This window comes from Opisthocomus hoazin, chromosome 3 (genome assembly GCF_030867145.1).
Source record: "Opisthocomus hoazin isolate bOpiHoa1 chromosome 3, bOpiHoa1.hap1, whole genome shotgun sequence".
NCBI lineage: Eukaryota > Metazoa > Chordata > Aves > Opisthocomiformes > Opisthocomidae > Opisthocomus > Opisthocomus hoazin.
Genome location: NC_134416.1, coordinates 39,555,577 through 39,568,229, shown reverse-complemented (window position 1 = coordinate 39,568,229; position 12,653 = coordinate 39,555,577). Strand labels below are relative to the sequence as shown.

General features: G+C 43.0%; 1 protein-coding gene across 1 annotated transcript in view; it reads right to left on the bottom strand.

The window, feature by feature from the left end:
• Positions 1 to 12,653, bottom strand: part of SLCO5A1 (solute carrier organic anion transporter family member 5A1) — an 89,464-nt gene that overhangs the window by 8,116 nt on the left and 68,695 nt on the right. The window contains exons 6-8 of the mRNA XM_009940532.2: positions 7,723 to 7,882; positions 4,199 to 4,440; positions 1,035 to 1,099 (exon numbers count right to left, since the gene is read on the bottom strand). Coding sequence (XP_009938834.2) covers positions 1,035 to 1,099; positions 4,199 to 4,440; positions 7,723 to 7,882 — 467 coding nt within the window. The remainder of the gene's footprint in view (positions 1 to 1,034; positions 1,100 to 4,198; positions 4,441 to 7,722; positions 7,883 to 12,653) is intronic.

Below are 12,653 nucleotides of genomic sequence, written 5' to 3'. Positions count from 1 at the left end.
TTATCCCGCACATGAAACGTACCTCAAATGGGAAAGAATTCAAGCAAAGAAGACAATGCAGCAGCACCTTACAACAGTACTGCTTCAATTTGCTGTCCCCAGACAGCTCTTCTTAAACCACGTGTCCCCCAGTAGCAAAGCCAATGTTGCTCTCAGGAAATAAAATATGGGAGAGGAACAAAATACAATGTTATCTCCAGGTTACTTGCTGAACCTCCTTTACCCATGAGCTGGGAAAGGGTGAGGGTTGCTGCTTTAAGTTAAGGAGAAAAAGCACCAAAGACTGCAAAATGTTTATCTTACTGAAGATGGACGGAAGCAGTGAGACCACTAAAACTGTACATTGTCTTTTGAATAGATCTTCTTCAGAAACAGACTTTAACTTCTAATGCTGCTAAAAACGCAGCCAGCCCACACCCTTAAGACAAGTCAGAAAAGTCCTTCCTCAAAGAAATCTTCCAGATGCAGCGATACCGCCTTCTCCTCATGTTCTCTTACAATAGTCCTCGCTTGGTGTAGTCATATGTTTCGTAGTAGCTAAACACCTGGAGTGTTCTTTATAGGCAGGATTTCAGAAGTTCAAGACCTTGAAAGAAACTACTTTGTGGAACAAAGACTTAACATGCACGCTTTTTGCTTTGAAACATTTGAAATTAGATATTAAGTAACAATTGCATCTTATTTAAAAAATGCAAAAAGCTATTGCTATTCCTAAGCAGTAAAAATCTGTTTCTAAAAAAAAAAAAAAAAGCCTTATAAAACAATATTTTGTCACTATTAATTCTAAAATAAAATTTGAAACTGTAAAAATATCTCTTTCTGGGACGAAATTGTTGTAGAAAGTCAATAACAAAAAAAAAAGAAAATTAAATACTTTCTCAGCTACAACATTTTCAGAAGCTACTAATCTTAGGTTCCTAACACAATTAGTCAGGCAATTAGTTGCAAATTTATGGAATTTTAGTACTTTTACGGTACATTTAAGCCGAACATGGCAAGCCCTTACGGATATGCTGAGTAATGGTAAGACTTACCAAGAGTTCGTAATAAAACAAACTGCATTCCTAGTGCAAAGGGCCGCTCCCCATCTTCCACAGACCTATCAGGTGAAAAGAGAACTCCTCTGAAAAACCAGTCACAACAATCACTGTGGTATGTTCTGGCTCCACCTCCTGGCTTTTTTGTGAGCTATAAAAAAATATTTATCTAAATTTCCTCCATTTAGCTTTTAATACTGTTAACTCTTATTGCTAGGAAAAAATGTAGCCAGCCCCTCCTGTCCCTGTTTAATCGAAATCTCAGTCACGTCTTTTAACCTTTATTTACCCGTGTAAAGCCTGAAGAATTTGACCCAAACCCATTAAGGAAATTTAAAGAATCCATACAAAATGTTTATGGCTTGTCATAATAGTTTCCTATTATTTCATCTAATGTCTTGCTTTATTTTCTTAATCTTTTTCAGACAAATTAGAATTAATGGAGAATTAAGTTTCTGAAAGCTGGACTCGGTTTCTGAATTTAACAGATCTCTGCATAGCATAAGCACTTTGGAACTACTTTAGGAAAAATATCAGTACAGACATCCAGTCTCTTTAAACACTGTTCCTTTTCAATAGAAGCAATACAAGATTTCTTTGATCGGTTTCAAAGTAAAAATATCAAGCTTTCAAAAGATTAAATACAAAGTAATGACATTCCACAATGCAACTACAATTTTAGTAAGCCACAAATTTTCTTCTGATTTACAAAATATTTTAAAATCTTAACCTAAATGTCTGAAATTAAGATGGGCAGCTTCTAATTACATTGATATATAAGATAAAAACACACAAAAAGACTACAGTCAAGGGGGTGCAGCTCTAAAATCAAGGTTTTGAATTCAAGCACTCAGAAATTTAGAAATCAGAGAGCCAACTTGGGCCACAAATCTTGGACTGATGTGCTGTGCACGATACATGGTTTGGGACAGTGGGTGTCACTGTTTGTGTCTGTGAGCCATAGTTTTTTTTACTGAACATCACAAAATGCTGCTGCAGATGTCCCTTATGCACCTCACTGTTGTGAGGCTCACTACAATATTAATGTTCATTGATTGTAGTTTACCTTTGCATAATTGCAGTGCAATGACAATGTTTTATTATTATTATTGTACAGGTGGAAAACCCCGAGACAGGACCAAGGCCAGAAGTCTCTGAATTATAACGGCGCTGTGTACAGAGCAGTTGAGCTAAGGCTTCATGAGCAACTGGAAGTTGGACGTGCTGACTGCCGAGCGCTTGGCTTCACAGTCTTAACAGCGATCCTTGCACCTGTTCTGTAGATTTTTTGAAAAGCAAACAGGAAGACAAATTCCACCACACGACACGGCACAGTCCTCCATGTGTGAGCAGCAGGCTCCTGCATAAACCTCAGCCACTTGAGCGGAGAAAATGACAGCAAGGGAGTGCTTGTCCTTCCTGAGGATGACACAGGTGCCTGCTGGAGGGTTTCAGAGCTATGCTCACGGCTGAGCCTAAGGAAAGCAGAGCCAAGTCCTGATCTGCCTCACGTTTTCTAAGGTCCCACAACCTATTACAAAGATTTGCCATTATTCTTTTTACAGAGCGCTAATTGTGAGCAGCAGCAGAACATCAGTAGTCTCAGAATATCAAAGTGAAGATACAAAGACCATACTACAAGGAGAAAATCCCACTTGGCTGGCAGGACCATTCTCGCAGAAAGAAAAGTCCTGGAACTGGCTTAAAAAGGCTCAATTTGGAGAGAGATTTTACACAAAGCCAGGTCAAAAGTGTCTCTATGTTAGCAATTAATGTAGCTCAAGAGAAGCAGATTTATACACCTAAACTGCTGGTGCTGAGGACCTGAAATCTACAGCACAAGCATTTCAGGTTTTGTAGAGATTTACTTCAGATCAGCTCTAACTTGGTCCCAGGGACTGAATGCCCATCTGCATTTGGATCATTTTGGGTGTGTTTCTGAAGAGTATCTCAAATGGTGGAATAGGCTTCCTAGAGAGGTGGTCAATGCCCCAAGCCTGTCAGTGTTTGGACAATGCCCTTAACAGGCTTTCATTTTTGATCAGCCCTGAAGCGGTCAGGCAGTTGGATCATTGTAGGTCCCTTCAAACTGTTCTGTTCTATTCTACTCCAATTCTATTCTACTCCAATTCTATTCTACTCCTATTCTATTCTATTCTATTCTATTCTATTCTATTCTATTCTATTCTATTCTATTCTACTCTATTCTATTTCTTCTATCTTCCAGCTCATCTCCATCTGAAAGGAACTTACTTCTTGAACTCTGAGAGCGGTTCAGCTTCAGATTCCAAACCATGTCAGTTTTTAAACCATTCTCTTTGTCCTTCTGTTACCAGTAAAACCAATACCTACAGGTGTGCTTTATATATCCTGGCAAATAATGATCTCATTTTCCTCTAAATCTTCCTCCTCCTCTTTTAGCAGCAGCAACATTTATTATACAAATACAAATTTATTTTAGCACTAGATCATATTCTTTTTTTCAGCTCACTTTTCTTTAAAGACCAGACTGAAGTTCACTTACAGAAGCTGTATTTTCAATGGACAAAGATGTTACACGGAGTGATAATGTTTATCAGACTAAATGACAAACATAGGAAAAGGCAGTCCAGAAACCTGAACTTTTTTTCAAATGGACAAATAAATGACACTACCTTTCCCTACAAAGACTGTGTTGTTCTCTATCCTTAAATGACCACAGTGACAATACCACTACTATAGTAGTTCAAAAACCTCGTGAAGAAAAAAAGGGAAGATGCAGAAACAGGCATATGCAGGAATGAGCAACTTTAAGAAGGAGAAAAGGATAATTTTAAATACTAACTTTCTTTCATTTTCATTTGCAAATCCAAACCATTGCTCTAAGAAAGCTGAAAATTTCTTCTGGAATAATAATTTTCTTACATGATGTTTTTACTTGTTCTCTTTTTATAGTGCCTGGAAATCACTGGGCACTTCAGGTTTCCTAAAGCAGATTACCATGTTACATATTCTAAATACAAGTAAGTTCCACCCTATCCATGTCAGCTCTATTCTATTTACTTTTTAAGAACACATAAGCTTGAAGGAGTTTGGCTGCATTGCCCCAGCCTCTTCCGACACAGGCAGTGGTGACAGCAGGCACAGCAAAAATACTTACAAAACCATAACTGAGTTCTCACCTGAGTGTGACTATGATTGCTGATGGCTGGGCACACGCTGTTATAAGAGTAACAATGAAGAGAAATATCAGGAACGGGATAAGCGTGTTGCAGGTTCGATCACACTTGCCAGAAACAGCGTAGCCGTTCTCATTCAGGTAGGTTTTGACAATAACCAGCCGGAGCTGACTGCGCTGGCCCACCGTCGGCGGAGTGATCACCTGGCGACTCTGGACACAGGCACATTCTGTGTAATTTCTTACCTGGGGAGAGCGAAAAAGAACATTTCCACATGAAAAATCCATGCAAGACAGACATTGATGTAGTATGTCCCATGGTACTTCTCAATCAAGAATCTTCTGCCTCTAGCACCATTACCCAAACACAAGTCAAGTTACCACTCCAACTATTTTCAAACCTGGCCAGGACTCTCCATTATAAGATTGCCTTTCCATTGATGTAGTTAGGCTGAATTTAAAAAACATTCTGGAATATTTTTTGAGAATGCTGCCAAAACAATTCAATTACTTCTGACAGGGAGGCTGGACAAAAAGATTGTTTCCATTGTATTACAAAAACTGCAAGGAAACACTGTTTAGGCAGCACTGACAACGCCATATTCTTGAATTTGGCAGGCTGTTGGCTTTCATATTCAGGAGGTGTCTTCTGCCATCTCAGTGGAAGTCTACCCAGATTTGTCTAAAGAGCAACAAGCTGCACTTCACGCTTGGAGCCCAGGACCTTCCAGCTGGATGTGGGTATGGATGTGGATGGGATGCAGACAGGAGCAAAACCAGAGGATAAAGGGAAAGCAGTGAGACTGCAGGACATGAGGGATTCATGAATGGACAAAGAGGCTGAAATTAGGCAGAAGAGACTGAATAAAGAAGTGGCATTTCATAGACAAAAGGGACCGTGATTTGAGCAAGGTGAGGAACAGCTAGATGGGAAACAGCCTCCTGTCACATTTGTTCTACTATTGTTTTCAGCTAATCTAATGACAAAGGGGTGTGTAGCAGATCAGAATATTCCAGTGCTTGAGAAGAAACAGGTCAGGATGGATATGATACTACAGGAAGGAGTTTTTGGTTTCAGTGTCTGCATTCATAAAACCTAGGACCACACATGCACATAAGCTACATTACAAGACCATCTTAAGGTTGCAAATTTAAGCACCTGGACAACAGGAAATACCCATGTTATGTTTGCTTGTCAACTTTAATGCATACCTTTGTATGTGTTCATGTTATGACATAGCTTCATATTTTTTTTCCCAGGGGATTTAGCTGAACATCTTAATAATACATTAATTTATCCAGTATTCCCATTCTCAAAATGTGGCTCCAAGTACTTTTTTCCTCACACTAAACATATTCCACTACAAAGCAAAATGACTCCTATTTCATATGGATTTTTCTACCACACTCACCATTATAGCTTAACTCTTTCAAAAAGGAGTAATTTATCCTCAAAACACTTATGAGATGAGGCACTGATGTTGTTATCTCTATTTTGTAGCTAAGTAACTGAAATAGATCAAAAGTTTTACAAATGTGGGTGACTAATCTCAGACAATCAGCATGCTTTTTTTCAGAACATTTTCCATTATATACAACTTAATATATTCTAAATGTAACTTTTCGTGCCTTCAGATACAGATTTAGGCACTCAGTGCTTCTACAAATGGCACTTCTGGTTATTGTTCATGTCCATCTTCCAGAATATGAAGAATACAAGATTACCGACCAACTGGGAGAAGTTTTGCTTAAGTGACTTGCCCAACATCTCTTAGGAATGAAGGCAACGACAGAATCCAGTTGTGTAACATCTGAATGTTATAGATTCGCAACATTGTGTGTCAGACAGTAGCACAAGCTTACATTTGTTGTTCTTAAAAGTACCCAACATCAATCATTATTTAATGAAGAAATGCATTTTCCTACCAATGTCATCCCTAATCTATTCATGACTAGCTACTGAGCTAAAACTCCAGGCCTTGAAGGATCTTTTCTTAAATCGTAAGAAAAGATAGTATGTTTCAAAATCTGTAGCAAAGAGTTCATACTCCCAAAGTACCTCCCTACTACATGAATTAATAGTGCAAGCTTGATATCAGGTGATATGTAGCAAAGATCAAATCTATGTCTCAATCCAGCAAAGCACAAATAAGATTTATATAGGCACTGGAAGTTAACCACAGGCTCACATCACAGGCTTGTCCAATCAGACCAAAGCAATTTTCTACTTAAAAGCAGCAGGATACTCTACAAAAACAAACTATAAAGGACACTAGTTTGTTCTTAGTAGCGTCTATGTCTGAACCTGCATTGTCAGACCATTATCCAGTCAAACTGAGAAAGCACAGTGCTGGACGTAACATCCTCCTGCTTCACAGGCTGGCTCAGGACTACAAATCAGGAAACTGATACATTATAAAAAAGCTTTCTGGAAGCACAATCAAATCGTGAGAAAATCAATGTTTACAGTACTTCCTGTCTTTCTTAATTATCCTTTTTTAAAGGACAGTTCTGTAACAGAAGAATTTAAGAGTTCTTTTTTTTGTACAAAATGAGCATGACCATAATGCTCTGTTGATATTTAGGTCTGATTCTACTTTTCAGCTGTTTTCTTGTGCCCAGTCCTGGAAACTGCCAGATTTCCATGGTGTGATTTTACTAGCAGGACGTCCTTCCCCAGTCCAGCATAACTGGAATACTGGGCTGTAAGAAGCAATGTATTTCCAAGAAAAAAAGTGGATTATTAACATCCTTTAAGTTCTGGTTACTTGAGTTCCCTGACAATCACTTCATTTAGCCTGGAAGAGGTTTAGAGAAAGGCTATGAGAACGGCCGAACTATTTTACAAGAGCAGAATAGACGGGCAGTCCTTACCTAGCCATGCAGACACAAGACCTTTCAACACATTGGTGCAGGTGCAATAGCTACTTATGCAAAACAATGAGGCTGACACAAACACCAATGACTTTAAAAAGAGTTTAAAACACTTCCAACTACCTGAAGAGTTAAGTTCTTCCTTGCATTCAGAGAAGGAGACAAAAAAACCACTAAACTGCTCTTGAGAGTAACACTGATGAGCTTGTGGAAAGACAGTATGACATGGCTGCCTATGTTAGCAGAAAGCTGAATTAGACAACAGTGACTCGAGGTCCCCTCTCCAAGCCCTGCAAGAACAGTAGACATGCAGGCCACTGCCATCAGGGACTTCGGAGTCTGTACTGGTAGCACTGGCCCTCCCTACCCCGTGGCACTCCACACTCACTCAGCTGGAGAAGTCACTTGGTACAAATGAACTACTGCCTCAAATTTGTATGTAATTGGAAGGAAGGGGTGTGGGACCGTGCAACAGTAGCATTAGCAGCGTTTCAAAACATGGAACGACTCATGCATGAGTCAGCTGCCGAGCAACTTCTCTGCAGCTTAGCGGGGGGATGCTCGCACTAGAAACAGGGCAGCCTTCAATCTGCATCAGTCCCGAGGGGCTACTTGCGGGTTGTAGGTGGGTGCGTGGGTGGGTGAAGCACTTACCCCTGTGCTATGGTTTCCACTATTGATGCAGCCAGCTAGGCAGGGATTAAAATATGTTATTCCATCTGATCCACAGACAGGCTCGTACTCGTGAATCTTACATCCACAGTTAACATTACAGCTCCCAGTCAGATTCCTGTGGGCCATGGCAAGAGTGGGACTGAAGAAAGGAAAAAGAACATGCTAGTAGAGCAAGCACAGATATCCTGCTGTTCAGAGGGAGAAAACACCCTACTCGTTAACTCTGGAACTGACAATTGATTATCAGAGAAAGACTGCATTAAGTCTAGGTTACGTACATAATTTAAACAATATAGAAGAACACCCAAGGCAGCCCTGCCATCAACTAAAAACACAACACAAAATTAACACCAAAGTTTAAAACTTGTGTCTGATTTGCCTAGGTAACAGTTCTATTCTTCCTGTTTTTTTTCCTTTGAGAGTTAAGACACTGCTACTTTATAAGTCTGTCCTAAGCTGGAGCAATTTGTTATTGATTACTAATGAAGGGCTCAGTGATGAGATGTAAGCGTCATGTGGACTAATAGGCATCTCTTCCCACATACCAACAACTGTTCAGAAAACCTAATGCTTGCATTATTTATATGCATATATGAAATCTACAGGAAGGTCTTTAGATCTGGAGGAGTGCTGTTTTTTTACCAAATGTCTGTAAAAGAACCACTACTCGGCTTCCCTAGACCACTCCCCAAAATCTTGCCAAAGCCCAACTTTCTAGGTGCTCCCCAGAAGGGTTTGGCGGTATGCTCATTAGGAACTAAAGAGAATTTCAAAGCTGAAGGACATGCACACATCAAAAAGCAGGCTCTTCACTACCTATCACTGCTGCTCCAAACAGCAGTGGTTGAACAGATCTCCACTGCCACAGCAGGGAACTGCAGCTACTCTCCAGTGGCAAGCACCATGCCATTCTGGGCAGGTCCTCACCAAGGGATGAACGCGCAAAGCAGCCCCAACCAAGGCAGCAGTGCCTGGCACGCATCTGAGCTCAGCGGCTCGGGTAGCAAGGCCCGAACGAAGCACTGCCCTGAGACAGCGACAGGTCTCTCCCGACGCACCCTCTCCTCCCTCTCCTCCAGCTAACACCTCTGCATGGCACGTCCGGGCCCTGTCTGGAGAGAGTGGGTCATTTGGAAGCAGTTTTGGCCCCCCCAGATGGCACTGCCCTGGGTGCTGGGAGTCCCAAAGCAAGGCAAACTCCTAAGATGAACCAATACCTGATATCCTGAGCTGCCAAGGGGCAGCCAGTATGAACCACTGAGTGCCAGCCAGTGTGTAACTCGTAGCTGGAACTGACATTTTATAAACATATAATCCCACTGTGGCTCTACTTCACCATATCAGTTGTACCACTGCAGCTCAATCCAGAAGTGACAAAGGCCTTAGAGATAGCAGCATCCATGTCTGTAAGGTCACAGACTCTTCATCAGAAGATGACAGGGGGAAAAAAAAACACTGATCAAATGGTGCTTTTTGCTACCAGTAGAAAGAAATCAACTCTGGTTACAACTGACCACCAGCTGTCACCATCACAGGTTTTGACTCAGGTTCACTAAGTCACATGGTCACCAAATTAACCAGCTCCTGTTGTCCGTACCATATCACTTCAGCCCTGGCCAGAACAACTCTCAGGTCACTTAAAAATGCCCAGCTCTGGGCACAAAGCCCAGAGGAGACACCCAGCTACTCCCTGCGCTGAAGGAAAGGTGACACTGGACTTTTAACATTCCTGGGTAGGGTAAGGGCTTGGAGTACAAAACAAAGGAGGAAAAGTGTTACCAGGCACAAAGGCAACCTCACTGAAAGAAGAGAACAGTAAAACCCTCTAAATAACTGTGTATATAAATTCTGATTATAACAAAACAGAGAGAGTTAAAATGAAAGTTAAAGAAAGAGAAAATGGATACTAGTTTGTTTGTTCCCAAATTAAAAACAGACTGGCATAACTGGACCCAGCACACATGGAGCTAATGTCAACGATGTAATCAACCTCTGTAATCTAGAAGCTCCTCATTAATGAGGAAGTAGTTGATGATCATATGATATTTTTCTGACAAATAACTGGTCTGAAAAGCTATTTACTTTTAATAGGCATATTTTCTTGAAAACCTCAGTCTAGTTTATAAAGAGGTACTACACCTTTGACCCCTTCAGTTACTGGGATTGCTCAGATGAATTTTGTAGCACTGCTTTTTTTGCTTGGCCAACTAAAAACTAATTGAAAACTCATTTTTGTATGTGTACATTTTCTGTGAAAATCTTTAGAAACACCTGAAAATGGCTGTTCAGATCACAGTTGTCTCTTCACCAGTATCCCATCTCAAACAGTAGGCATATAAAGAGGACTTGGGGGGTGGGGGCAAAGTCACAATGCTCAAGCCAACCCATCTGGCTGGGGATTAAATGTGGCCAATCAGAGCAGTGACAAATGTTCCTCAGCCATGTCCCAAGCTGAGAAGCAAAAGACCAACAACCTTAAGGGTGAGCATGGACACGGCAGATCCTCTTGCATCCCTCCAGGGAAACCAGCATGCTCGAGTTCCTCTCTGAAATGTCTGTACACCAGTGCACACAGCATGGGCAACAGGCAGGAACAATTAGAGATCTGTGTGAGGTCACAGGACCACGATCTCATTGCAATCACAGAGACATGGTGGGATAGCTCGCATGACTGGAATGCTGTCATGGATGGCTACACACTCTGTAGGAAAGACAGACCAACAAGGTGAGGTGGTGGAGTTGCTCTGTATGCGAGGGAGCAACTGGAATGTATCGAGCTCTGCCTGGGGGTGGAGGAAGAACAAATAGAGAGCTTATGGATTAGAATTAAGGGACAGGCTCACATGGGTGATGTTATTGTGGGTGTGTACTACAGGCCACCTGAACAGGAGGAGGAAGTTGATGAGGCCTTCTACAGGCAGCTGAAAGTAGCCTCACAGTCACAGGCCCCAGTTCTCGTGGGGGACTTCAACCACCCTGACATCTGCTGGGAAGACCACACAGTCAGGCACACGCAGTCCAGGAGGTCCCTACAGAGCATCGATGATAACTTCCTGATGCAAGTGGTGGAGGAGCCAACAAGTAGAGGCGTGCTGCTGGACATTGTACTGATGACCAAAGAGGGACTGGTTGAGGATGTGAAGGTTGGGGGTAGCCTCGGATGCACTGACCATGAAATGGTGACCTTGGACTTCAGGAGAGCTAACTTTGGACTCTTCAAGGACCTACTTGGAGGAATCCCATGGGTCAGCGCTCTAGAAGGTAGGGGGGTCCAAGAGAGCTGGTCACTCTTTAAAAATCACTTCCTCCACGCTCAGGATCGGTGCATTCCCCTGAGCAAGAAATCTAGCAAAGAAGGTAGAAGACCCGTATGGATGAGCAAGGAGCTTCTAGCAGAACTCAGATGGAAGAAAAAGGTCCATGGAATGTGGAAAGAGTGACAGTCCACTTGGGAGGAGTACAGGAATGTTGTCAGAGCATGCAGGGAAGCAAAGAGAAAGGCTAAGGTCCACCTGGAATTGAATCTGGCGAGGGATGTCAAAAACAACAAGAAGGGCTTCTTCAAGTACATCAGCAGCAAATGGAAGACTAGGGAAAATGTGGGGCCGCTGCTGAACGAGGTGGGTGTCCTGGTGACGTGGAGAATGCAAAGAAGGCAGAGTTACTGAATGCCTTCTTTGCTTCAGTCTTTAGTGCTAAGGCCAGCCCTCAGGAATCCCAGGCCCTGGAGGTAACAGAGGAAGCCTGCAGAGAGGATGACTTTCCCTTGGTTGAAGAGGATTGTGCGAGGGACCATTTCAGCAATCTGGATGCCCGCGAATCCATGGGTCCCAATGGAATGCACCCACGAGTGCTGAGGGAGCTGGCGGATGTCATTGCTGGGCCACTTTCCATCATCTTTGAAAGGTCCTGCAGGACAGGAGAGGTGCCCAAGGGCTGGAGAAAAGCCAACGTCACTCCAGTCTTCAAAAAGTGCAAGAAAGAGGACCCAAGGAACTACAGGCCGGTCAGCCTCACATCCATCCCGGGAAAAATGATGGAGCAGCTCCTCCCGGAGGTCATCAACAAGCAAGTGGAGGAAAAGGAGGTTATCAGGAGTAGTCAACACGGCTTCACCAAGGGGAAATCATGCTTGACCAATCTAGTAGTTTTCTACGATGGCATGACTGCCTGGGTGGATGAAGGGAGAGCCGTGGATGTTGTCAACCTCGACTTCAGCAAGGCTTTCGACACTGTCTCCTGTAACATCCTCCTAGGGAAGCTCAGGAAGTGTGGGCTGGATGAGTGGACACTGAGGTGGATTGAGAACCGGCTGAATGACAGAACTCAGAGGGTTGTCATCAGTGGCGCTAAGTTGGAGGCCGTTAACTAGTGGTGTCCCCCAGGGGTCAGAACTTGGCCCAGTCTTGTTTAATCTATTCATCAATGACTTAGATGAAGAGATAGAATGTACCCTCAGCAAGTCTGCTGACGACACAAAACTGGGAGGACTGGTGGATACACCAGCAGGCTGTGCCACCATTCAGTGAGACGTGGACAGGCTGGAAAGTTGGGCGCAGAGGAACCTGATGAAGTTCAACAAGGGCAAGTGCAGGGTCCTGCACCTGGGGAGGAACAACCCCATGCACCAGGACAGGCTCAGGATGGACCTGCTGGAGAGCAGCTCTGCGGAGAGGGACCTGGGTGTCCTGGTGGATGACAGGTTAACCATGAGCCAGCAGCATGCCCTTGCTGCCAAGAAGGCCAATGGTATCGTGGGTGCATTAAGCAGAGTGTGGCCAGCAAGTCGAGGGAGGTTCTTCTTCCCCTCTACTCTGCCCTAGTGAGGCCCCATCTGGAGTACTCTGTCCAGTTTTGGGCTCCCCGGTTCAAGAAAGATGACAAACTACTGGAGAGAGTCCAGTGGAGGG